A 26,729-nucleotide genomic window follows, 5' to 3' on the forward strand; every position below is an offset into this window, starting at 1 on the left:
ACCCCACAGCACTGCATTAAGCCACCGGATAGATGGTGCCAGCAAAACAACTTCCAAATTCACTGTCGAGCTCAACATTTTTTCTCCCTTTAGAGACCAGCTGCAAATCTGGGCGAACAGTCAAGATTTTCATCTTTCTATTCAAGGACAAACAACTTACAGCAAAGGATGAAAAAGAAAAAGGAATGTTTGGTATCTACTTCTTCCATCTTTCTCCTCAGCGCCCTGCGAGCAGAAACAGACGCTCTGCCCCCACCACCCCGAGGGACCCAACAGCCACAAGCGCCCCCGACCCGCGCTCCCCATCTATCCCCCGCCTCTCACATCTGGCCACGCCCCTTCCGCGTGGCCACGCCCCTTTCCCGCCCCCTCCCCTCGCTCTCCTCTCTGAGTCGGCGGCGTCGGCAGTCGCCGTGACAACAGTCGACGTCACGGGGTTCCGGTGTCGCTGATTGGTCGGAATTGTTCGAGAACGCCGCCGAAAGCGGAAGCGGAAGCCGCACGTGGAGCCGGTGAGTGGTTGCCGCAGTTTCTGGAAACTTCGCCTCATTGTCATATTTAAAGCGGCGGCGCCGGCTGCCCGCCTCTGCCTGCCGGCCGCCTCTGCCTACCATCCGCTAGCAGCGCGACCGGGGCGGCGGTGCCGGCAGCGGGTTGGGCGAGGGGGTCTGTTGGCGGCGGTAGGGCCATGGCGGTGGTGGGATTCGATCTGGGTTTCCAGAGCTGCTACATCGCAGTGGCGCGGGCCGGCGGCATCGAGACGGTGGCCAACGAGTTCAGCGACCGCTGCACGCCGTGAGTGAGGGGAGAGGGGAGGGAGCTCCTGGGGGGCCGCTGCCTTCCCGTGGTTCGTGGCCGTTCGGGTTCACCCGTTAGTTTGCTTTAGTATAGACGGATCGGGAGCGGGGCGGTTTGAATGGAAAGCCGAGTGTCTCCCGGTCGGAGTTCGGGGCCGGGAGCGGCGGTACTGCTGGGACAGCCGCCTTGTGCGGAGGGGTAACGGGGAGGAGAGGGGAGCGGGGGAGCTCCGCTGCTGCTCGGAACGCGGTCTGTCTGCTTTAGCGCCGAGCTGAGCGCTCCCTTGTGCCTTTCAGGTCGGTGGTTTCGTTCGGCTCCAAAAACAGAGCTATCGGCGTCTCGGCCAAAAACCAGGTGGGTTCCTTACAGCTGGCTGCGATTGGGAAACTGATGGCCGGGCGGCTCACGTACCGGGGGTGCATGGAGAGCTGCTGGGCTGGAGCTGAAATCGAGTAGTTGTCGTTGTTACCTCTGTCAGAGGAGTTGGGCTCGGTGAGCTTTACAGGTCCTTTTGAACTCGGGGTATTGTATGATAGAGAAATGATGTGCTGTAGTGCCGTGTTGCTTTCAGAGGAACACAGGTGGTTCTGCTGGAACTTCCCTGCTCGCTGGTTCTTTAACGGTAATATTTTCCAGTAGAACGTGCTCATTTCCTGCCAACCTAAGCATCGGGTTTGTGTTCTCTGTGCTTCTCTATAGCTTTCTCCTGCATCTGAAGGAAAGTGTTTGCTGTGTGGAGATGTTTAAAATAAGGTGGGAAGTAGAAATGTTAGTTGAGCTTTCCTAAAGCTGTGTAGCTACTTCACTACCTTTGCCTTTGCTGGTAGGTAAATGCCTGTGTGTTTTTCGAAAGTATAATGTTTAAAGTATAAATAACTTGGTTTTCTTGCTTGGAACAGTTCTGGTAGGTACAGAAAGAAACACTGAGTGCTTTCTCCACTGGGGTAGTATTTCTGTGTGTTAGAATATAGCTTTCCTCGTAGTGTTTCAGAATAGCTAAATATAGCTGTTAAATAAATCCTCAGGTATTGTCAAGCCCTGTATCTGTTGTGTAACTGCAGCTGGTAAGGGACTGTGGAGCCTGCAGCTCTGCTGGTCTGTGCGGATCTCAGTGGTGAAAGGACTGCAGCGTGTTTCCATGGAGAGTGCATTGGAAGGGACTTTCTTCTCTGTAACAGCTCCCTTAGTTTTTGAAAGCCGAGGAAATATGAATAGCTTACACATTCACAAACACGTGTGCTCCTTCAGTTCCGGGTTAATATTTGAAGTGGTACTGTCACTGCATACATTTATGTTCCTTCTTTAGTTAAACTTCATTGTAGCATCGCTTTTGTTTTCTTACTATGTGCATTTACTCAGAAACTAGTAAGATTCACTTGTGTGCAAAAATGAGTCATTAATCAAAACAGAAGGGATCTAAATCCTGTGTGGAAGCTGTTGAGAGTATTTCATTGTTGTTTTCTGATGAAATGCTGCTAAAAACTCGAAGTACGCTGAAACAGAAGGAGATACTGACTTACAAAATTGTATTTAAAGGGATATATTTGGGATGAATGCCAGTGAGTTCGGATGACTCGAGGCAACCATTAACTTATGTTAATATATTGCATCTTGTGTGCTGGTTGTCTACCAGTTGAAACTAAATGATTTTGCCAGAAAAGAAAAGCATGTGGTACATTAAATGATAAAAGATGCAGAGCATTTGTTCCTCTTGCTGAGGCAGTTCATTTTGGCTGGCTGCCTGTCAGGCACATTGTTTCTTTCTTAGATGTGGAAGTTCTTCATGTGAACGACTCGGGAGTTGTATTTTCTGTGCCTTAGAACATAGCAGCTGCTTAAATCAAGAAATACAACAATTCCTTTCATTTGAAGTTACTAATTAAGAACTTTTTTTCTAAAGTAAGAAACTCACCAGTCAGCAGTGGGACTGTATGCAGGAGCTTATGAGCATAGTCAGAGTCGATCTCCTTTAAGAGCTGCTGTTGGAGTGTATCTTTGGAGTTTGTTTCCTCTTAGGTAACCCTGGCAGCCTGGAGATGAGAGCAGTATATTAGTTAACAGACCATAATTCTCTGCTTTCTTAATTGTGACTAAGCAGGAAGATATTGAAATGTGCTGCAGATCTAATGGCATACAATTACTCTAAAAATATCTGAAGATTGTTCCTTGGAAGAGGCTGTGAGTGTTATTCTAAATTAGGCCGTAAAAGCCACCAGAGTGTTTGTGCTTCTCTGCCAGCTACGTAGAAATTATTTTTGCTTCTATGTTGTTCCTTAGTACATTTATTATTTGACTTAGTACCATTTAATCTGTTGGTGTCTGCCTAAAGTTTCTTGAGCAATGTGCTTCCACAGCTTCTCTCCAGTAGAGTAGGTTTCATTCTACTTTGAGGTACTTGTTGTATCTCTTAGGGTAGCCTAGCTGCCTGCTTTCTGTTCTGCATTGCAATCCTAATAAAGAACATTTCTGTAGTTTGATTGCTTCTGTGGGGCTCTTGTGCTGCAGTTCAGTATGTACTTTAAGCATGGTACCAGTGTAATGTCATGCTTCTCTCTGCTGTTTGTGCCTTTTGGTCTGGTGCAAGGATTGGAGTCACTGCTAGGTGAGCACAAGGAGGGAGCTCACCCTGTTTTAGAGTAGCTCAGGGGAAAAGTATTGAAATGAACAGGGAGCCTGATGCCAATAACTGAAGATACAGGTGCGTGTGTGTGTGCTCAGTGTAGTGGTGTCTCAAGTGAACCACTGGGGGTGAGGCTACTGGTGACTGAGTGCCAGTTACAGGCCTGGCAAACACGTGGAAAACAGGCTTTTGATGACTTGAATCACATCTAGATTGGATGAGTAAAGTAGTAGGCACTGTAAATCATATTACTTACTGATCGCTTGGAGGTTTTGGAGATATTCATGTAATGCTTATAGTACTTAATATATTATCTTCTGTATCATGTAGCTCTTTTACCCTTTTCTTAATGTAGTGATGAGCTGTTACAAAATACCAGGTAGTAATTACAGGAATTACAGAAACAGATGTGACAAGTGAACAGTTGTCTTGAAGTGTGACTGATGCTTGGGGCATACAGGGCAACACTGAACACTGCAGGTTGATGAAGGATAGATGTGTAAATGTCTTGTGTTTTTTTACAGCAAATTACTCATGCCCACAACACAGTATCTAACTTCAAGAGGTTCCATGGCCGTGCATTTAACGATCCGTTTGTTCAGAAGGAAAAGGAAAAGTTGAGTTATGATTTGGTTCCTATGAAGAATGGTGGAGTTGGAGTAAAGGTATGCTTGGAATATGACATTTTCTTTTTTGTAGTTGCACGGAAGTTTGTTTCAGCACTTACTCAAGGAAATTCAGGCTTCATTTAAGTAGCCTAAAGGTTTTCTTTAACCATTCTTTTGAAGAGGAGCCCTTGTGTGAATAGCCAGCTTCCACATTTAAGTGGTGCATGCTAAATATCAAAATAAGATTTGTTCGCAATAATTGTGGAAATCTGAGCTTCTCTGCTAGCAAATAGTGCATCCAGCTCAAACATAACAGCTGAGGATATTAAGGTGATTTGGAGATTGCGTGGCTGTGCTTATAAGTATTAAGCTTTTTGTCAGTCGTGTGTGGAATGCTCTGTAACAGTATAATCACTTGGTTACATACTCCCTGGTAAGTAGCATGACCTCTAGAACCTTGGTTGTAAATAAGTGATGTGTTTTTAGAGCACTGTCTGGTGTCCTCTAAGATGCTTGCAACAGTAACTGCCTGTCTTGTACAACTACTCCAGCTCCAGTCCTGCATACACTACCAGTAGTTTGCTGATGTGTCAGCATTTCCTGTGATAGGTGTCCTTAATGTTGATTCATTTATTGACTTATACCAAAAATACTAATATCAAAGCCTTGTGAAATTCACTTGATGCTACTTCACTGGTGACAATCCTGGCTTAGTTAGGGATGTGTGTTAGGCTTGATGCTTTGCTCCATACTTTGAACTGATGCATCAAAACTTAGGCATAAATTCATTCATTAGCAAGGTCTGATCTACAAGAGAAGTCAAACATTATAAAAGAGGAGGTGCCTTCTCTTGTGCTGACTGTGACTGGTGATGTTAACAGATGCATTCCAGACAGAAATTGAAGTGCATGTTGGAGTGCTTTACTGTAAATGAAAGTCTAGTAGTGAGTGAAGAGTGTTGCTTATCTTTTATTTGGTTTTAGTCTATTTACACAACAAATGAGTAGATTTTTTTGGTTATGTTTTTCCAACTTAACTGTGGTAAAAATAAAATGTAGTAGATTCAATATGTCATAAAATTGGTAAGATGGATATTTAGAGAACAATTTTTCTTCTAAAATTGAAATGTTCTGGATTTTTTTTTTTCCCATTTCTAATGAGGATGAAATCAGTTACTCTTTCAAGAACTGATTTTTAACATGTTCCTTCACTTAAATGGCATTTATACTATTACACAGAAAACCAGTGATTCAAAAATCCTTTTCATAAGGGAACAGTAAGAGAATAAACTTTTGCTGAGCTCTATCCTTTTCCTTGGCTTAGGTGCATAATCTGTCCTGCAGTTGTTCCAGCTCTTCCCTCTAGAGAGACTGCTAATGTTTGAGCAGGCTTATAAAAATGTCAGGGGAAAACTGCAGGTAGTTCTGGAGTTTTCTGTAGTTGGTAGCAATTGGCTATTTCAACTGATTTTGACATAATACTATGTGGCTGTGCCTTATTTGTGTTTTAGACTCAGTCACTTTCAAAGTCACTAACTCTCAGCTGTTACTTTCATCCATAGTGTTTGTATGGTTCTCAGTACTTTAATTTTGAACATGGAATTATTGCTTCTGTGGACACTGAACTGGCAAATTAAATTGTAAATTCTAGTTCATTATAGAACAAATTAAGCATGTCAAGGCTGGAAGAGTATTAGTCAACAGTGTACCAAAACACCTATTAACTGTCAGTAATTCTTCTCATTGATATGGAATTACTTTTCCTGCTTTTTTTCTATCCAGGTCATGTACATGGATGAGGAGCACATCTTCAGTGTGGAACAGATTTCAGCGATGTTATTGACGAAATTAAAGGAGACTGCAGAGAGTAACCTGAAAAAGCCAGTAACAGACTGTGTTATTTCTGTAAGTAATTGTAGTGCGCAGGAACATTGTCCTTTAACTTCAGCTATTGAGGGCATTTTGTTCTTTTTCCCTGTATGTGAATAGAAACATCAGATAAGCACTTAGAAAGGGGTTAATCCTAACTAACTTTAAAGCTCTTGACTTAAAGAAATCCCAGGGCTGCTTCCATATTTCATTTCCTGAGCCCCTTCATGAACTCATTTTCTTGGGAAGTATCTGAACACAAAGAACACCTTTGGAATCCAGATGTGTACCATTCTGTAACTTTATCCCATGGCTACACACTCAGAGTACTTGCTAAAGATGCTTTTATTTATCAGAATTTGCCATCTGGCAGTTGAAATTAATAACTTCAGTTCATTTGTCAATTTATGACTGCACAAGAAAATGACCTCAGAACAAGAAAAGTCATTCTACTGCAAAACCTGAATACAAAATGGTATCTGCCTCTCTGCCTTCACTTACAACTCAACGTAGACTCATTCAAAGAGTATCTGGAAGTGTTTTAGTTTGTTATTTTTAGAGGAGTTTATCCACTTGGTAATTAATCTGAAAAAGTTTATGTCCTCTAATGATGTAGTTTCAATCTCCAGGGATATCACAGGTCTCTGTCCAAAAAGCTGGTGACAGAGATCTGCAGGAGATTTTCAACAGCATAATCATAGAATCACAAGGTTGAAAAGAACCTGCAGGATCATCTAGTCCAATTGTCTTCCTGTTAGTGTTGATACCACAAAGGACAAGAGGTTCCTTCAGAACCTCTTGCTAATTATTGTCCAAAATAATTTTGGCTAAAGGAGATTCTTTATTAATTATAACTTTTTTGTTGTTTTTGCATCTCTCGCATCTCCATTACAGTACTGCATTTTTATTTTGCTTCCTTGGATAGTAAATATCTACCAGTTGTGCCCGAGGTTATTCCATGTTTCTTTCTCCATAAAAAAGTCTCATATTTTGCAGCAGTCATTAATGTTCCTGACACTTGTATACAAATAATATTTGCTTCTTGCTAGTGTATGATTGTATAAACTATCTGATGTTTAATTCCATCTCAGTCTGACCAAGTAGAATATTAAGTCCTGGTTCAGCAAAGTACTTGCAGTGGGTGTTGTCCTTGAACACGAGGAATAGATACCATTTATGTGAGCATTTTCAAATAGGTGGTGTGCTGTCTCATGTTCTGAGGCTAACTTTCTTTTCTCACCTGCTTTCTTCAGGTTCCATCATTTTTCACTGATGCTGAAAGGAGGTCTGTTCTGGATGCAGCTCAGATTGTTGGATTAAACTGTCTTAGATTAATGAATGACATGACAGCTGGTATGTACAGTAGAACAACAGTTTCATCAGATTTCATGTATTGGTAGCAGATGCATCTAGTTACTCTGGGAAACTGGGCTGCTTTAAAAATAGGACTTGTTTCAAGTGTTCTAAACACTTTATTTTAGTCTTTTATCTTAATGTCTTCTGTGTGAAAGTGTACATGAGATGAAGCCTTAGTGGTAGTTCTCCCCCTGAGTACTTAGACCAGGCACACGCTGCAATGCCGACTTGTCCACGTAGTATCCAGGTGTCCTGGAAGAAAACACAGTTCTTGGCACTCTTAAAGGAAATTAATTGCTGATTAATTGTTGACACTTAATTTCAGAGCTCTTGTCAGTATAACTGTGGTTTTAAAATGAAAAATTGAGCAATTGGTCTCCTTCGCTTGTGTTTTCAAGACTAAAAATGTGTTAGTACAACCACGAGCTTTTAGTCTTTTCTTGAAGCAAGTGTTCATGTCCCAAGTCTTCATGTGTATCTTGCTGGAACCTGGGGTGAGGGCACTGTTCCGTGTTTTTAAATGAGTTAATGATTAGCATTTGTTTCCTGGGAGAAAAGCTGGGAAGAATTGTACCAGGGATCAATTAATTTTCTTCTCTCCACATTAGTCCAATAAACTGAGAAGAGTTTGCTCAATGGGTGGACATTCCATGCTGGTATTTTCTGTGAACTCCACTGGATTCATGTCTTTAAATGAATTGCTTTTTAAGGATTTAATAAACTTTAACATGTATTGGTAGAGTGGTATCTTAAAGAATAATTTTCAGATGATTATTCTGTATGGTAAAGTACAGATCTTTAGAGACTTTGCCAATGGGATGAACTGTTTGCAGAAATGCAGATGTTCTGTTTTCTTAGCAGCACCAGCAGATTAGGTTTCCTGTGTAGTGTAACATAGTATTTCTCATTTTATTGTCCTTACTTTATAAGGCTTGTAGTACTATTCAGCTTTTTCTAGTTTTAAATGCTATGATCTTTGATAATATCTGTGGAGAAGGGATGCTGAGGTGTGGTAGAGCAGAGGAGAAAGTGTTGCCTATTTTTTTTTTCTAATGAAGGACAAAGCTTGCTGTGATTTATTAAGTCCTACTCATAAAATCTGGCTTGGCAATGAAGGTAACTTGTTTAACATGCTCAGAAATACATTGTGTTAGTTTGTTTAGTCATGTTGTAGTCGAATTTAAGTCTCAAGGTTATAGCACTTCAATATATTCAGTGAAATAAGAGTTTCTTTTGAATTAAGCATCTCTTAATGACTGAGCTGTGGGAGTGATTAATGAGTGCTGGTACCAGTGTTTTGTTCTTTTTTTGTTAAGACCCCTCATGAATCTACAGTGATAAGAATGAGTGTACCAGCTGTAGGGGAACTTCACTAGATACTGGAATCCATAAATCCTAAGTCTCTGCTCAGTGGGAATCCAGGCTGTCCTTGTTCTAGATAGTTTTGTTTTGTTGTGGTCAGGCAAGCCAGTCCCTCCTTCCTAATATAAGGCTGTCACTGTGACTGTGACACACTGCTCTTGAGAGCATGTTTTTCCTGCCTTCTTTAGCACCTTCACTAATGCTTTAATTCTCTCTTGATAATCTGGCCAGTAGCCTGACCTCCAGCTTAGAATTTCTTCATCATGTGCAAATGAATGTTCTTCTATATTCCATCTCATCAGAATTGGAGCCTTTCCTATGTGACTGTGTAGAATAAACCATTCAGTTTTTCTTCAGTTATGCGTCAACCTTCTGCCTAGCTGCAACACTGCTATAGATCCAGGACTCTGCAGCAAAACTGTTAATGTTCTGTCCTCTGATGTGATCACCATACACTTGCATGCCACATTAGCTTCTGTTCTACTCTTTGCAATCTGTCCCTGCCTGGTACTATGCGTAGACCGAAATTCTTCATTTTAAAGCCTCTTTTGGCCGTTCATAGCATTCTCAGACATAATTTTCATGCCTGGGAGATATTCCTTTGTAAATCAAATGCTACATCCTTGATTACTATGAGAAGCTAAAAGGTGAACTGTTAAGAAGCAGATGGATTGAAATCAGTACTTAAAAGAGGGTCATTGATTCTTGGTTTTACGTGCTTAGATGTTGAGGGGTAGAGTATATACACGACTGAGGAAGGTTGTTTTTTTTTTTCAACTCAGATCCTTCAGTGTATAATGGAATAAACCTTCCATGTGGATAAAACCTTGCATAGGCAGTTTCATCTTGTTGCTCTTGATCCTATAGCTTAATGTTTACAGGATATGATGGCATACAGGTGGAGACTCAATAGAGATTATACTGATATCTAATATTTTCTTATGCAGTGGCTCTGAATTATGGAATTTATAAACAAGACCTTCCAGCTCCTGAAGAGAAGCCACGAATAGTCGTATTTGTTGATATGGGACATTCTGCATTTCAAGTATCCGCCTGCGCATTCAACAAGAGTAAACTGAAGGTAGTAAGATTAATTGAAATTAAACCTGTCTTTACATAGAAACCTGTCTTTACATAGAAAGTGGCAAAGAGATATAAAAGGTATAGACTTTTCAGTATCTATCATTAGTATGGTTTTTGATAAAGGCTGGAGGCTGCTTTGCAATACACCCATATAAGGTATACAGTACAAATACCATCATCCAAGCTAAGTGGATGGATTAAAATTGTGAATACTTAGGATTGTCACCTACTTACTTCAAATTGCTTTCCACTTTTACAGTGGAAATAACCTTTACAGATGTGGCTGATTTGAATACTTAAGCCTGTGCATAGAAATGTAGGCTGGCTTGTCCCTTGCCTTTTTTTGAAACAAAGCCTTGCCAGTATTGGATAACTTCTACTTTGGTTGTTTTGTGTTAGACTGAATAATTATGTTCTTTCAAACCAGGTACTGGGCACAGCATTTGACCCTTTCTTAGGTGGAAGGAACTTTGATGGCAAGTTAGTAGACTACTTTTGTGCAGAAATAAAAGCAAAGTACAAACTGGATCCAAAATCAAAAGTTCGAGCTCTTCTTCGTCTGTATCAGGAATGTGAGAAGCTGAAGAAACTAATGAGTTCAAATAGCACAGACATTCCCCTGAACATTGAGTGTTTCATGAATGACACTGATGTATCTGGGAAAATGAACAGGTGAGCACTATGGGAGATATCTAAGATATATGGCCCCCAAGCAGCTGCATAACCAAGTGTTTATTTCCATTTCAATAGAAACTTAGCTGTGCTAATATTATTTGCAAGTCCTAAGTAGTTGTGGCTCTTCTAAGTTGGAATAATGAAGGCTGAGATATAATGCTCAGCTACCAGAGCAGTGTTTCAGTGTAATAATGTGTGTATAGGAACCTTGGATGCTTTCTGTAGATGGCACAGTTTTAAAATCTACAGTCTGCAAACCAGGGCAGGGAGGTTGGCTTTGCATATATTTAGGTCCACAGCATATTTTAAATAACCTAGATCTCCTGTTGTTCTTAAGATAGCAACAGTTCAAGTTTTCTTTTCCCCTCCTGTTCTTACTGAACTGTGGGTATTGGAAAGAAATGAAGGACAGAAGTGGTACCATGGGGGTGACTTGATTATGACTGGAATGTCAATGAAGCCTGTTACATGGGCTCATGGGCACAACTAATTTCTAGTCAGTCCTTTAAGTACTGTCAAAGGAGAGGGTTGTGTGCTTGGTTGTTTGTTGGGTTTTTTTCCCCATTATTTAAGAAACAGGTAAAGTCCCTTTTTTGTAAAGGGAGTATGAGTTTTTTTTTTCTACTCCAATCTGTAACCTGTGCTGAGAGTCATACACGCGACACCTGCCCAAACAGTACCTTTATCTTACTGTGCTACTTTGATAGCAGCATAGGAAAATCTGTATGCAGCTGTTCATGTACTGCCTTGTCTCTGGCTGTCAATTTAACCTACTCACAGGGACTTTGCTTTAAGGCTTTTTGCCTTAAAGTGTAGTTAAGAAACCTGATCAGAATCAGTTAAGAAAAAGCAGGCCAGGAGATCTTAGTGGTGGAATGGGCATAGTTTGGTTTAACACACTTCTTTCCTTAGGTCTCAGTTTGAAGAACTGTGTGCTGACCTGCTGCAAAGGATAGAGATGCCTCTGCTTTCATTAATGGAACAAACGCAACTGAAAGTGGAAGATGTGACTGCTGTAGAGATTGTTGGAGGAGCAACCCGCATTCCTGCTGTCAAAGAGAGGATTGCTAAATTCTTTGGCAAAGATGTCAGTACAACGCTGAATGCAGATGAAGCCATAGCTAGAGGCTGTGCTCTGCAGGTACAGTACTGGCAGCACTTGGAAAAAGTGAAAAATTACATTTCCTGAGAAATGGCTGAAGTGGTCCCTTAAAGGTGTTCAAAAGAACATGTGCTCTCTGAGTCTTCTAATAAGACTCTTTTGCTGTGCGGTTGTTTAAAGTGCTGCTGTTGGGTGTGTTCTGTAAACAGCTGGCTCTTCTCTTCAGAAGAACAAACTATTTAATGAGAGGAATGTAATAGTCACTGACAAGCTGAGAGTGTTTTTATCAATGAAGTGTGCGAGAGTATCTATGAAGAGCCAAAAACGCTACAGGTTTGCATTTTATGGTATCAAGTATGCTTCTGATAGCATGAAACTGGCTTTATTCTGTTACCTTCCCCCCTGCCATCAGTAAGTTATTTTTACAGATTATAAGGAACTGTAGCTTATAGGCAAACCATTCATTCTGTCATTTTTTTCCTGCTTTATGCATTCTATTATTGCACTTACTTTTCTTTATCCTATTTCACCAATTGCTTTCCATTACTGGCAGTCAGCTGTCTGCACAGGCAGAAGCAGGATGTGTAAAGCAAAGGCTTCTTTCAGGGCTAAGTAATGCAGAACTTCTGTTCTTTTACTGTTCTGCTGTTCCTTTAGTCTGCTGCCTTTTTCACAAGCTGCAGTAAGAATAATGCTGAAAGTGGTTCTAATCCAAACAATGTGAACATATTTGTATAGTTTTTTCTTACTACACTCTACTGAAATCAAGCAGTTCACCTATTATAGTCATGGCAGATCTCATTTTCTTGTTTACAGATGCTTAAATTTCCTGGGGGCAAGTACCAGAGTAGTTAGGCAACTATAAAGTAAGTGTGTGTTTTCTCTTCTAGTGTGCAATTCTTTCTCCAGCTTTTAAAGTGAGAGAATTCTCTGTGACAGATGCTACACCATTCCCAATCTCTCTGTTGTGGAACACAGAAGCAGAGGACACTGAAGGGTAGGTAGCTCAAACTGCTGTTCTTTGGAGCTGTCAACTTTTCAGTTCAATATTCTGGGTTGCATTTAAAGCAGGATCTCTGCATTCTGATGCAGAACGTCTGTAGATCGTGTACCAGAGAGGGCTGGTGGGGAGGGGGGGTTGTTGCAAAGGCATGGGTTAAATTTTAGTAATGATTATTCTTATATATTAAAAAAAATTTTTTTGAAAGGTAACGTTGAGCTGCCAACTAATATGTTGTCTTGCGTTACTCTTATCTGTTAGCTTTTGAAATGTAAAGTGAACAAGAAAAACTTTTCTTTGGCTTTTCTATTGCAAGTTTCTGCTAACACCTATCCAGATTCCTTGTTTCAAGAGGGACATTGTACACTATGTAAACATTGTGAACTTGCATGGATACTGTTTATCTGGCTGAAAACCAGAAGCAAGGATTTAACTTCTATGGTCTCTTAAGAGCAATTCCTTGCAGTTGCAGCATCTCAAGACTCTGACCTATGTTATTAATGGCAATGTGCATGAAGGAAGTAGTTCTTCCTGTTCAGGATGTTGAAAGATCTGAAATTAACTTCTGGGGAATCTGGAGTGCTAGAGGGACTTTTCAATTTAATTTTTTTTCCCCTACAAGCTCTTTGCAGTTTAGGTTTTTCTTTTGTCTTTAATCTCACGGAAATGCAGGACCTACTTGCTCCCTCTCAGCCTTCCAGGAGCAAACTGGATTCATGTTCTAGGTGAAGTTCTTGTTTTCTCACCCTGAATTTGTAGATGGGTTCTTCTATAGTTAGGAGTTGGGATTTAGAATCAATTAGAATCAGACAGGCATATGACAGTAGACAGAACTGAGACAAAGAACATGATTAAAGCTGGCTGTCTTTGTCATATCAAGGAATGAATAATAATCAGGTGTCAGGGTTTTCAAATGAGCCACAGAAGTTAAGTGAGTAAGGTAGTAATGGGGCTGTCATTTGCTTTTTGTGGCTAAGTGAGGAAGGCTGCAAAGCATAATTTCAGTTATGCTATTCCAGGCTCAACAGTTACCCTAAACTTTGGGAGAAAAACAAATGCTGGAAGTCTACTGATTGTCACCGAATTGCCACCTATACCTGAACTTGTCTTCTGAGACTCAGAATGGGCTGAATAGGTTTTTTTTTTTTCTGGTTACAGTACACAACAGTAATTCTCTTCTTTGCAGTATGGCTGTGAAGCCTCTTTGAATTTTTCAAGAGGTCAAATACGCCAAAGCACAGCGATGTTTCTCTGAAGATTTCTGATGCTAAATCAGTCTTTCACCTCAGTATTGGACTTGATGATCTTTAAGGTCTTTTCTGACCTGAGCAATTCTATGATTCTATATTCTGCTAAGTGATGTTTTCTTCTAATTGTAGGGTTCATGAGGTGTTCAGCAGAAATCATGCAGCACCTTTCTCCAAAGTTCTTACCTTCTATAGGAAAGGTCCATTTGAGTTAGAAGCTTTTTATTCTGATCCTAATGGAGTCCCATATCCAGAGTCAAAAATTGGTAAGTAATTGTACTGGAAATGTTGCTGTCTAACATTGTTTAATATCAGCGTTGGTCTTAAATCTACTCTGTAATAATAGTATTCATACTGCTGTACTTTTCAGTCTCTGGAGGACTCAGTTATTAACAAATATCTAATTCCATAGATGGATCAATTCCAAATATGATTAGCTTCAGAAGTTGTTTTAGTCTGAAGAAATGAAGGGAACTGTAACAGTACACCCAGGACTAGAATGAGACTATTTTTGTGAGAGAACTTCTTAACATGTTTTCTTTTCTACTAAAGCATCCTTATGAGTACTTGAAAAATATCTCCTATATGTAGAAAACTTAAGTGTGAATTAAACAGAAGCACTGAAACCATAGAGTGAAATTGACTTACTGCGTGTTGCGTTTTCCTCTTCTTTCTGGATGTCATGTAAGGCTGTTTAAATTTGAATTTCCTCAGCATTAAATAGTAGCAGCTTCAAGGCTAAGGTGTTGATTTTAATTGTGTTGGCAGCAAGAGCAAGTCTTTTCTCCTTTTTGACAAATTAAAACATTGACTATCTTATGTTTATAATGCAGTTAAAAAAGGATGTTTGCATGGTAAAATCAAGCTGGGAGTTCTTACAAAAGTCAAGTAACTGCTTGGTTTTGTTTAAAAGCTTAACAGTTACTGCACGTGGACCTCAGTATTTTTAGGGTGGTAGAAGCAATGACAAGATCTTACTAAAAATCTCTTACTAAAAGATTTATTTTGTTTTTGTTTTCTTTTTTTGTCTTACCCTTGAGTTATCGACTGGTTAGGTATTTCATAGTACAGCTGTTCTGTTGGTTAACAGTATGCTTGGATGATAGCTACGCTGGAATTACAATGTTAAAGATAAACTTCATAAATATTCTTGAAATGGTTGGGAGAATACATAGGTCTAAAACATTGTAATCTGACTTACCGGTTCTTCAGCTACTATATCATGTACTACAAAGTCACCTGTAACAGTTATTTCAACAGGAAAAATCAGTTAATTTTCCCTGTGTTGAAGTGAGTTCTGTGGTTGGTTCACAGTGAGTCACAAAGTTCAAATTCCACTTCTTAGAAACAAGCACAATATTTTGTAGTCAGAGAAACAGCGACTTCCTTTCACGTTAACTCTGCCTTTAAAGGCCAGTCATGCAGTTTGTGCCAGTGAAATCTCTATGGCTTTCACAAATGAGATGGCAACTTCTGTACAGCAAACTAAGCATGGATTTTCAAAAATCTGATTGGCTTCAGCTTACTCGCCGATTAAGTCTTTGCTCAGAACAGAGTTGTTAGTAGCTCATATGAGTGAATCAGGAGTTTTGATGAGACCACTAAAGGAGGACAGGTCACAACTTCGGTATTATTGGATTTACCCAGTCGGGGATTATATTCTTTGGCCTGTTAAGTAAGCTGATAAAAGCTGATATACAGGAAGATCAGATCTACTGATGAAGTGATGCATGTGAGCATGTGCATATCCAGTCTGTGAGAATGTCAGTGAAGCAGAGTAAGTCTCCAGGTCACTGTTTTGGTGATGTACATAGAACAGTGGGCAGAAAAACAAACCTGCTCTTAAATGAGTATCAGAAGTCTCACTCTTCATATGCTCTCCCTAGAGTAAAATGGCTGCCTTTATGTGGATGTTAGAAGCTGAAAGGGAAAAATGCATTATTATTTTATTACACTTCTAGAAATCCTGTTCCTGTGTTGGACAACTAAAAAGGCATGCACCACAGTATTTCTGTTGGGCAAAATCTTTCTAGTTTTTGTTCATCCCATCGTAGTATCACTGATACCACAAGCAAAGGGAGAGTGAGCTTTTACTTTTATACTGATTCGGTATTACTAATGACAGGAGAATCTGCCCTCTGATGAAAAAAGTTTTCCATCTACGTTTAGAAGGTGAAGTTGATAGAGCAATAACGCATCTATTGTTTTTCCACAGTATTTGTTTAATTTGGGAACCATGCAATTAGCACAGATATTGGTGGGGTCAAATACTTAGAAAGTATCTGGTATTGAAGAAGAAAGCATTGTTCCTGTCCTGTAATGTTACTTAGTCTATTACACTCAGTGAGTACAGTTTCTTTTCACTTCAGGTAGGTATGTTATCCAGAATGTGGCAGCTCAGAAAGATGGAGAGAAGTCTAAAGTTAAAGTGAAAGTCCGTGTCAATACTCACGGCATTTTCAGCGTATCCACTGCATCCATGGTAGAACCAGTTAAAAGTGAAGATAGCGAGGATGTTGGTGTTGAGACTGAATTGGAAACTCAGGACCAGATGCCCGCTGAAAATTCAAGCGATGTGAGTTGGCCTTTATTGTGTGTGAATATCCTTACTGATGAAACTGTTCTGCTGGTACATATTTGGGAAGAGAAGTACCTTCTGAGGAGGTAAAATGAGGTTAATTCTGAGATGTGTACAGTTATTAGTAAGATGTCTTCATAAGAAAAGGAGAAAATCAGTGCCATCCTGAAAAACTGCATGGATTTCAAAGTCAGTTATCAGGCAACATGTGACATGGGAGTAGGTGGGTTCCATGAGGGTGGGATTGCTTATGGTTGTCACAGTTATCAGTGTTCCAGGTAGGAGAACTTGGTTTATATTGATGCTGTTAGTCTCAACAAGAATTGTGCCTAATGCTTTGTATTAGAGAAGTTTTGAAACCTTGTGAAAGGGAAAATTGAATCCTTTTCTACAGCATGGAAGGGTAGGGGAGCAATGGGGAGTAATGCAACACTGTTACGGTGGACTTTGTGTTAATTTTTTTTTAAGGAAAAACCTTAAAAAGCTATGATTTGATAAATTAAAAGCCACTTTTTGTAAAAGAAGGTGGTAGAATGCACACACGCGAGTATTGTATTGCCAGCCTGGCACTGGTAGCATTTTTACACCTGGTCCTGGTCTCTGTTAGTTAAAGCGTGTGTATTTGCGTGTGCACAGAATACTTTGTAGGGCACTTGGTACCGTATGTGTGTCAGAAGTGGTGCCCTATGACTTCGGATAAATTCCAGTGCACATGCCTTCTACATCCTTTGTGCCTGGGCTTTCATTTCAGAAAAATAACCAGCAAGAGAACAGTGAGGCTGGAACACAGTCCCAGGTACAAACTGATGGTCAGCAAACGTCACAGTCTCCCCCTTCATCAGAACCTCCCTCTGAAGAAAACAAAATCCCAGATGTCAAGAAAGTGAGTGACCCTTTAACTCTGTTGAAAATGTTATACTCTGATGGTGGCATTTAAAATGATAACATTCCAGGAGAAAAGTGAAGAACTTGGTACTCAAAACCCTTTTTTATACTTTCATACATTTTTATCTTTTAACTGTCAAAAATGATCTGTATATCTTGTGATTTTCATGACAAAATTTTGCAGAGTTCCTGCTAGATGCGGGTCTCTCTACCTTTGCCTCTCTTTACATGGAGTTGTGCAGCTAATTTGTTTGGAAAGCAGATATTTCCAACCTATTTAACAACTGTTAGAGGCCAAAGTTATTACATCTGCTGAGAGAAGCTTGAATTGGGAATTTATAAACTGAAGGGGAGATAATCGATGCATAGAATATGTGCCTGCGTGGTATTGCTAGTAGCTTGCTCTTTGATCTGTGTGAGATGAGAAATGTTTTAGATTAAAATCTTGCTGCTGTCAGCATCACCAGTGAAGTGCTAAGTTATAGATGGGTGCTTCTGGAAAACCTGCAGATAAATGATAAATCTGGGAAATGTCCTTCCTCTGTTGCTCAGTACTGTCTATGAAATACTATAGGCAGGCTGGGATAGCGGGCGGACTTCCTTGAAAGGACAAATGCCTTGCAAGTACACTTTGAAAATTCTCCAAGAACGCAACCTCCATTCTTCCTTATGGATGTTTCTATCATGGCATTAATTCATCAGTCAGGAATGTTATCTTATTTCTCTTCTCTCCAACTTAGACAAGTGAAAAGAAAGGTGATCAGCCTCCAGAAGCTAAAAAACCCAAGATAAAAGTGAAGAATGTGGAACTGCCTATTGAAGCTAACTTGGTTTGGCAGTTAGGAAAAGATCTCCTCAATATGTATATTGAAACAGAGGTGAGTTTATGTGGTTTGGACTGCTTTTTTAATTGCAGTTTTTAACAATTGCTCAGCTTTTCAGAGCAACCTCTGATCTTTTATATAGAGTGTAGACTCAACTAATTGAATGGGCTTATAATACTCTAACACATAACTGACAAATGCTAGTAAGTGCTGTGCTGAGGTTGTGTTTATAACAGTAGTACCAGAGCATTGATCTGTAGAATAAGATCAATGCCATTCCAATAAGATCAAGCCATTGCAATCTAGAAAATGATGCGCTGTTTCCTCAGGTGAGTCCACTGCAGCTTTGAGAATGCCAGAAGCTTTAGCTCACACTGCTTCTGTGTTCTATAGCAGCTGTGATTTACAGAACACTGTTTGAACATAAGTATTCAATGGAAGTGTTTTACGTGATCTCACAGGGTAAGATGATTATGCAAGACAAACTGGAAAAAGAAAGAAATGATGCCAAGAATGCAGTGGAAGAATATGTGTATGAGTTCAGGGACAAACTGTCTGGACCGTATGAGAAATTTGTTTGTGAAAAGGTAGGTTATAGTTTGAGGAGTTTCCCTGAAAACACTAATAATAACTATTCTGTATTCCTTTGTCTAACTTTATTCATCATATACTTGTCATGGAAATGGGTATAGATCTTAATTCATTTGTATGATCATAAAATCTTTGAGTGGCTTGGTTGGAAGGGTCCTCAAGGATTATCAGTTCTGACCCCTGTGCCGTAGGAAAGGTTGCCAGCCACTAGATAGGTAATCGTTCAGGTTGCCCAAAACATCTAGCCTGGCCTTAAACACCTCCAGGCACTGAACCATCCACGATCTCTCTGGGCTTGTGGTTCCAGCACCTCCCCAGTCAGTTAAAAAGCAAATCAGAAACTTCCTAATGTCTAATATAGATTTCCCTCTCTTTTAATTTAAAACCATTCCCCCTTGTTCTGCCATATCTACCTGTGCAAAAAGCTGATTTCCTTTGTGTTGAAAACTCCTTTTAATTGCTGGAAGGCTGCAATGAGGTCTCTCCCACATCCTTCTCTTCTCCACGCTGAACAAGCCCAGTTCCTTCAGCCCGTCTTTAGCTTATGACTGATACTGATGCAGAACTGAAGTTCTCAGGGTTAATAAGTAGTGCATATCCCTGAGTACTTGACTCCATTGACTCCTTTTGCAACAAAATCCTTTTTTGCTTCTAAATAAAGATGGTGAATAGAAAGGGAAGCTTTAAATGAGTTAAAACCGTAGCTCAAGCATTGGTCTAGATCCAAGCAAGTAACCATTGATGCTGCCAATGTTGTAGATACATGTTTCCCAGTTAGAATCTGATGGGATTTAGTTGACTTAATTAGATAAAGGCTACAACAGGAATTTAGTTCTTGTCCTCCTGCGTAAACTCTTGTATTTATCTGTATTATTTATTTATTGTACTTATCTGTATTTACATTTCTACGAGAGAAGCGTAATCAATTGTTGCTTGTTTTGATGTTTGACATGTCAATATAATTCAACACAGGATCTGCAAGGCTTCTCTGCACTCCTAACAGAGACAGAAGGCTGGCTGTATGAAGAGGGTGAGGATGAAGCTAAGCAGGTGTACGTGGACAAACTAGAGGATTTAAAGGTAGGTCTGTTAGGATGGAAAACAACCCAAAATGCAAACTTTCCAAAATACCACAAGAAACAACGTTGATGAATGTTAATGAAATGCATAACACACACAAATTGCTTTTTCTAGAAATTAGGTACTCCAATTGAAATGCGTTATCAAGAAGCAGAGGAGCGACCAAAGCTATTAGAAGAACTAGGACACAGACTGCAGTATTATGCTGCGATAGCTGGGGAATTCAGGAATAAAGTAAGTGGCCTGAAAGAACCTTTTTGTTTAATACCACATAGGGTTTCATGGAGGCCCACCAGCTGGTGGTGGTTCCGTATTTGTGCAATACTTTACTGTTATATAGGTTATATATATATATAATGCAACAAATGAGTCTCAGTACACAATAAAACCTCACAGTGTGTTGTATCTTCAGTTGCTTGATGCTTCTGGATGTTTTCAAGCCAAAAAAAAAAAGTACTTTGACAAAGGGGGGAGAAGGTCAGGCTGTGGTCTAATTCTTGACCTCTGGAAATGCAATCTAATTTCTTCAAAGGTGTGTTCTTCCATTCTTGTTCCCAGAAGAACTGGGTATTATGTAGTGGTGTGAAACCTTACTGTGAAAGTGACTCAGGATACACTAAAGCATCCAACGCTTTCATATACATGTTTCTTCTTTGGCACCATTGTTTAAAGATGACTTTCTAGATACGCATGCCTGCCATTGGTAAACTTAGTCCTTGAGTATCAGCTTTAGAATTTTAATAGGGCAGCTCAAAACACTCAAAATTACTTAGATTGAGTCTCACGAGATAAATTCTTATATACTTGAAGCCATGTGTTATAAGACTATAATTATGACTTGAAATTATGCAGTACTATTACAGTCTTAAACATACTGCGTTCAGTGAAATTAGTTATTTCACGTACATTGAATCCATGTTTGAATTCTCAGCCTGAGTCGCAGGTCATGTTGTAGTGCAGGTCCTTTTGTTAACAATTATGTAACTGCTTCTGTGGCATCAAAAGGAATGTTCCTGAAGTTGAGAGGTGTTTTTAAGCAGCCTTGTTAAGAACACTGTATTATTTTGCGACTTCTTTGTGAAGTCTGTATTCCCTCTGTGAGCCAGCTTTCCTATTTAAATACTGGACAACAGGAAACTTACTTGAATTTCTGCATTCTCATGTCTCTTGCTGTAACAGATGCAGATTTTGCCTAGCTGTGTATTTTGAAACTTGGTAAAGATGATGATAAATTGTAAATAATTGGGGTATTCTTGTCGGTAACTTTATGCTGTCACTGACTTCATGATTTGACTTTATTAACTAATGTGAAACATTTATTTGTGCAGGATGAAAAATACATCCATATTGATGAAATGGAAATGATGAAAGTAGAGAAGTGTGTGAGTGAAGTGATAGAATGGATGAACAGTGCTGTGAGTGCACAGGCTAAGAAGAGCTTAGATCAGGATCCAGCTGTGCGTTCCTTTGAAATTAAGGCAAAGCTTCAAGTAAGTACCAAAAGAAATTAATATTGGAGGCTATTCTTTTAAAAAAAATAAAAAGTAAAAATTGAGAGCCAGACTGACTTGTTTTGTTTCTCCTCTAAATTCTTCCTTTTCATATTTCATCGTACTTTTCCAATATTCCTGAAGGGTGGTTAGAAAATATAAACTAAATGTGGTTTGGCAGGAAGCAAAGGAGCTGCGCTACCCTGTTTGCAATTCTGTGGAGCTGTTGGTGTTCTACTGAAAGGCAGTTGGAGTTTTTATTGGAAAGTACAAGGTGGTCTTCAGGGAAAACCCCACAGCCATGTATTAAACTCAAAAACAGAAAATCTTTGCTTGCAGAACTTCAAGATGTAGATCAGTTTATTTCAGAGTACAGTGTGTACTCATTGCTTTGGTATGGGGGAAATGAAGAAGCAAGTTTGAAGCAACATTTTAGGCATGGAACTCTTCATGTGTCCTTAATACGTGCTCTGACCACATCTTTTTCTCCTCTCTTTCAGGAGTTGAACAATGTCTGTGAGCCCATTGTGACACAACCAAAACCAAAAGTTGACTCTCCTAAGGAAGAAAACCCATTAAATGAACAGGGCGATTATAAAACTGAAGACATGGGAGAAGATGACAAAAGTGCAGACATGCTTCAACAAAATGGTGAATGTCATCCAGGTGATCAAAACGCTGTTAACATGGATTTGGACTGAATCGCTGCACTTGATGAAACAACTTGCTTCCCATGACAGAAGATATTTTTGCTGTTGTACATGATGACGGGATTGGGAATGCATTGTTTGGGGAACTATTTATATTTTTTTCTTAAAACTTGTCTGGAATATGTTGTGTTATGGGAGGAAGGAATAGTAATAGTGTTGGTCGTGACTATCCTAAAAGGAAAATTGCCTTGGTAACTTTCAGATTCCTGTGGAATTGTGAGTTCATACTAAGCTTCTGTGCAGTATTTAACCATTTGCATCACTGAAGATGAAGAGAAGCACTTGCTCTGAAATATACTGCTCCTTCAAAAGGTTGTATTTGAAACCTTCGTAGGCATTTGTAGATGCCAAGGTAGTTTTCTTTCATCTGGACATCTGATTGGGTATGTCAGTAAAAGCCAGTGTCTGTCCCGTTGGTAAGGACTTCGCACAATGAGATTTTCTGTTCTGAGGTTTTTGATTATTGCAGTCCAAAGCATTTATCAGATAATAAGATGATGGAATGTGTTAGTAGCATGCAGAAACGCTTACGTTTCGTCTCTTGCTAAACAATACATTTTTCATGTGGGGTGCTTAAAATGAAGGAAATGCTATTTCTGTTAGTGTTATTGTGAAGCCTTTTAATTGGCTTTAAAATAAAGTTCATTTTACTGGTATTTTCTGACTTGTGGGATTTAGCTGTTTCTTGGTGTTTGTGATGTGTTCTCCTTTTCTACTACTGGTGACAGATAATGAAGGCTGTGACTTTGTTCATGCACAAGTTATTAAAAAAAGGAGGGTAACAGTATAGAAATGGCATGGCTTAGTGATGGCACTTGTGAGGTCATTTTGATGTTGGACTTGATGATCTTGAGGGTCTTTTCTGGCCTAAATGGCTTTGCGTCCTTGGGAACAGTTGCACAGGGAGTTGAAAGCATTACCCTGTAAGCATAGGTTAAAACTTTGAACACAGAATCCCACATTAGACTCAACCTCTACTAGGGAATCAGGCAGCTAAAGTTGGGAGGTAAGAGGTTTTAATTTTGGGGATTATATTCCCAAAGGTGCAACCTGTATTGGTGTGCTGGGGCATAGACTCCATGTCACTGGATGCTGAACGGTCAGTGTCACTAATGATGTATCTTTTGGATAGAGTTTGTGTAGCAGGAGCATTTTATCTGCAGTAACAAAACTAAAGTAGGTCTTTTCTTCCATTGGAGCTACTGGAGTGGGAATACAGGCACAGGACATGACTGGTACTTCCTAGAGCAAGCCAATCTTGCTTGTGTCTGGTAGTTTGTTGTTTTTTTTCTGGTAATGAGAACTGTTAGCCAGACCCTAGGGCTTGTCCCAGCCAGGAAGAGGAGCAATACTGCAGCTTCACCTGGGAGTGACCAATTTTCAGCACAGATAATAAGCAACTGCATGATCAAAATGCAGGTCCCTGTTACAGCCTTCTGTTAGCAGCACGTCCTTTACCTATAAGGATCTGCTGGATAACTGTACAGTAATACAACACTTAGGTTCTTCCCCATCCTTTTGCTACAGCAAAAGAAAAATGTAGTCAGATTTCAAAATCCAGTTTTAAGTGTGGAAGATGAAGTGTATTGCTGAAGCCAGTGTAATGGTAGCATCAAGGGTTAACAGGCTCCTGCTTACTAGTTCATTACTTGCTGAAATGGAAAGTGTTGCTCTGGCAGCATTAAGATACCAGAACTTTCATTGCAAAACCAGTAGGATGCCACAGCAGGAAACAGCCTGATCAGAGAAATGCTTTGTGAAGACATTTTAAATAGAATTCTGACAGAACATTGAGTCCTGGATCTACAAAAAGCAGCTTTGCTGGCCCTGGAGTGAATTATCATGCGTTCTGTTACCTCTAGAGAAGGTACTGCTCTATTTTTCTTCTAATGAACCTTCATAAAAGGAGTCTGTGCTGAGAACAGACAAATGTGTTTTCTCATGGATTGCTGGAACACGTTTCGTAGCAGCTGATAGCGGTTGATCCCTGATGATTAAATGGCTTATTTAAATACTTGCTGTTTCTGCTTTAGTCTGGGGTAGAAAAAGAAAATGAAGGCAGAAATCAGTGATTTAAATATTCTGCTTCTCCCTTCCTCTAATTTAGTGAATATCTTGCTTTCTCATTTATCTTTCACCAGACACATGTGCACAAGCCACTTGTTTTCTCTTTCATCTCAACATCAGCAATACGGAGGTGAGGGTGTTTGGTTTCCTTTGTGCTGCAGGGCACTGAAACAACACTGAGCAGTGCAAGGAGTAGATAGCTGATCAGGTTAATCTTAGTGACACGGTGATTAATTGACCTCACCCTGGCACTGATCGCACAGACGTCTGAATCTTTATATTTTTCCATCTGAAGGAAGAGAAGTTTAGAAAACCTTTTGATGGAACATCGTAGTGTATTCCTTCTCATTTTTCACTTGTAATGCTACTCTCTAAGATTTCCTATTATACAAACTTAAAACTGTTTTTTCTCTTCTGGCATTCCTAACAGTATTCACTGTATTCTGTCTGAGATAATGGTTTTCTCAAGCCATCTCCTAGACTTTTTTTTTAGGTATTTACTTCTTTTCAAGATGCTAGAAATGTCTGAACAATACAGACTTGGATTTCCGGATGAAGTTTAACAAAAGCAAGTGTAGAGTCTTGCATCTAGGTAGAAATAATTGCATGCACCAGTACAGGTTGGGGGAAGACCTGCTGGAGAGGAGCTCTGCTGAGAGGGACCTGGGTGTCCTGGTGGACGACAGGTTGGCCATGAGCCAGCAGTGTGCCCTTGTAGCCAAAAAGGCCAATGGCATTCTGGGGTGCATTAAAAAGAGCGTAGCCAGCAGGTCGAGGGAGGTGATCCTCCCCCTCTACTCTGCCCTGGTGAGGCCTCATCTGGAATACTGTGTCCAGTTCTGGGCTCCCCAGTACAAAAAAGACAGGGATCTCTTGGAAAGAGTCCAGCGGAGGGCCACAAAGATGGTGAAGGGCCTGGAGCATCTCCCCTATGAGGAGAGACTTAGGGAACTGGGTCTGTTTAGGCTTGAGAAAAGAAGGCTGAGAGGGGACTTGATCCAGGTTTATAAATACCTGAAGTGTGGGAGCCATAGTGGCGAGGCTGGTCTGTTTTCAGTAGTACGTGGGGACAGGACTAGGGGAAATGGGCTGAAACTTCAGCATAGGAAGTTCCGCACGAATGTGCGCAAGAACTTCTTTACAGTGAGGGTGACGGAGCACTGGAACAGGCTGCCCAGGGAGGTGGTGGAGTCTCCTTCTCTGGAGATATTCAAGACCCTCCTGGACGCCTACCTGTGCAATGTGGTGTAGGGAGCCTGCTTTGGCAGGGGGGTTGGACTCGATGATCTCTAGAGGTCCCTTCCAACCCCTACAATTCTGTGATTCTTACCTAGAAATCTGTGCGTGATGTAGAGAAAGTCAAATCTGCTCTAAAAATGTTTTCTGTTTGCATTCCTAAACACTCAAAGAACTTACTCAGACTACCTTATTGGATCGCTATTAACCTTAGTTAAGTGTATAAGCGTGCCTTTCATGCTGACATAAGATCTGTGAATTAACTCTATTGTTAAGATGAAGTTTATAAGCTCATGTGGCACAAATTGCCTCAAATTCAATCTCCCTGTAATCGCTTCATATGATTCCAAGTAATGTGAAATACACGAAACTGACAGAATTGTTATATTTTACTTTACTAGTAAGAGCTTTAATCAACAGTATAAGAGCCAGGTAAATTAACATGAGGTCTCCAATTTGTTCTGTTTATCTATTGTATATCTGCTGATAAAGGTTTGTTCTAACACATTTTAATGAACTAATAGCACTTGAACCTGTAGCAAGTCTATTTTAATACTTGATCGGGTGTCTTCCCCTCAATGAGATGTTCTATTATTTACTGCCTCTTTCATTTTTGCAATAGATCTTGCTTTCTATGTGGATGTACATCACAAAAAATGAAGTCAAACTGAAATCTCTCTGGAATAACAGATACATGTACTGCATAGATAATGGATATTGGTTTATCAGTTGTAAACCCTCAAGCCCATAGCGGGGGGGGTTGGAGCTTGGTGATCCTTGAGGTCCCTTCCAACCCAAGCCATTCTGTGATCCATTCTATTATGCTGTGTTAATCTGTTGAATATCATGTTTATTTGTGTTTATTCTGCACAAAGTAGAACTGCTTCCTTTACCTGAAACTGAAGCACTGGTTTCCTCTAAACACTGGGACTCTGGTCTGAGTAGCTGACTTGTAGCCCCAAGATCTTCCTTCTAGCACCAGGCGAATGGACTGTCTTTGGGGCTACACTGGCATTTCGTAGGGGACACTGGGGTGTTCAGCCTGGCTGAAGCTTCCTGGTGGATAACATCTCATCTTCAGCTTTTGAGAAGCCTTAAAATCTGGTCTCTGGTCCTTCTGGCTGAAGGAATTTGATTTTAAGTGTTGATTAACCATATTCTTCCTTCTCTGATAGTAAGATGCTTATGAGGAAGATAGAAAGTTCAGAAGAATTATTTTAGGGTTTGACAAAACCCAGCCTGCAGGACGGCAACCTCTGCATTTGTGTGTCACCTCAAATCTACTACAGCAGAGGCAGAGCAGCATGTGTGTGCCCAGGCTTCTGTCAGGAACCCTGGGACAGCATCACTATCTTGTGCTATGTATCTCTCACACCTGCTGTACCAGACTGCCAGCTGTGGTGGGTGGCTTTAAAGACAGAGCTCAGAATACAGATTCTGATCTTGGGATTGACCTGCAGAGAAATGGGATGGAAAGGGATTCTCCAAAGGGATGTTTGGAAAGTAAACCCTACTGTGTGGAGGGGCTGGGAACGCGTGTTACATCTAT

The 26,729-nt window shown here is 40.2% G+C and overlaps 1 protein-coding gene across 1 annotated transcript; it reads left to right on the forward strand.

The window, feature by feature from the left end:
• Positions 1-551: 551 nt before the first annotated feature.
• HSPH1 (heat shock protein family H (Hsp110) member 1) lies at positions 552-22,533 on the forward strand. The gene is made up of 18 exons (XM_072361630.1): positions 552-795; positions 1,095-1,152; positions 3,943-4,083; positions 5,808-5,930; positions 7,148-7,247; positions 9,560-9,693; positions 10,123-10,367; positions 11,283-11,511; positions 12,363-12,469; positions 13,852-13,985; positions 16,089-16,294; positions 17,049-17,180; positions 17,923-18,060; positions 18,468-18,593; positions 19,570-19,677; positions 19,792-19,911; positions 21,006-21,167; positions 21,668-22,533. Exons 1-18 carry the CDS (start codon positions 689-691, stop codon positions 21,866-21,868), a joined length of 2,571 nt encoding a protein of 856 aa, XP_072217731.1. The 5' UTR covers positions 552-688; the 3' UTR covers positions 21,869-22,533.
• Positions 22,534-26,729: the final 4,196 nt, after the last annotated feature.

This window comes from Excalfactoria chinensis, chromosome 1 (genome assembly GCF_039878825.1).
Source record: "Excalfactoria chinensis isolate bCotChi1 chromosome 1, bCotChi1.hap2, whole genome shotgun sequence".
NCBI lineage: Eukaryota > Metazoa > Chordata > Aves > Galliformes > Phasianidae > Excalfactoria > Excalfactoria chinensis.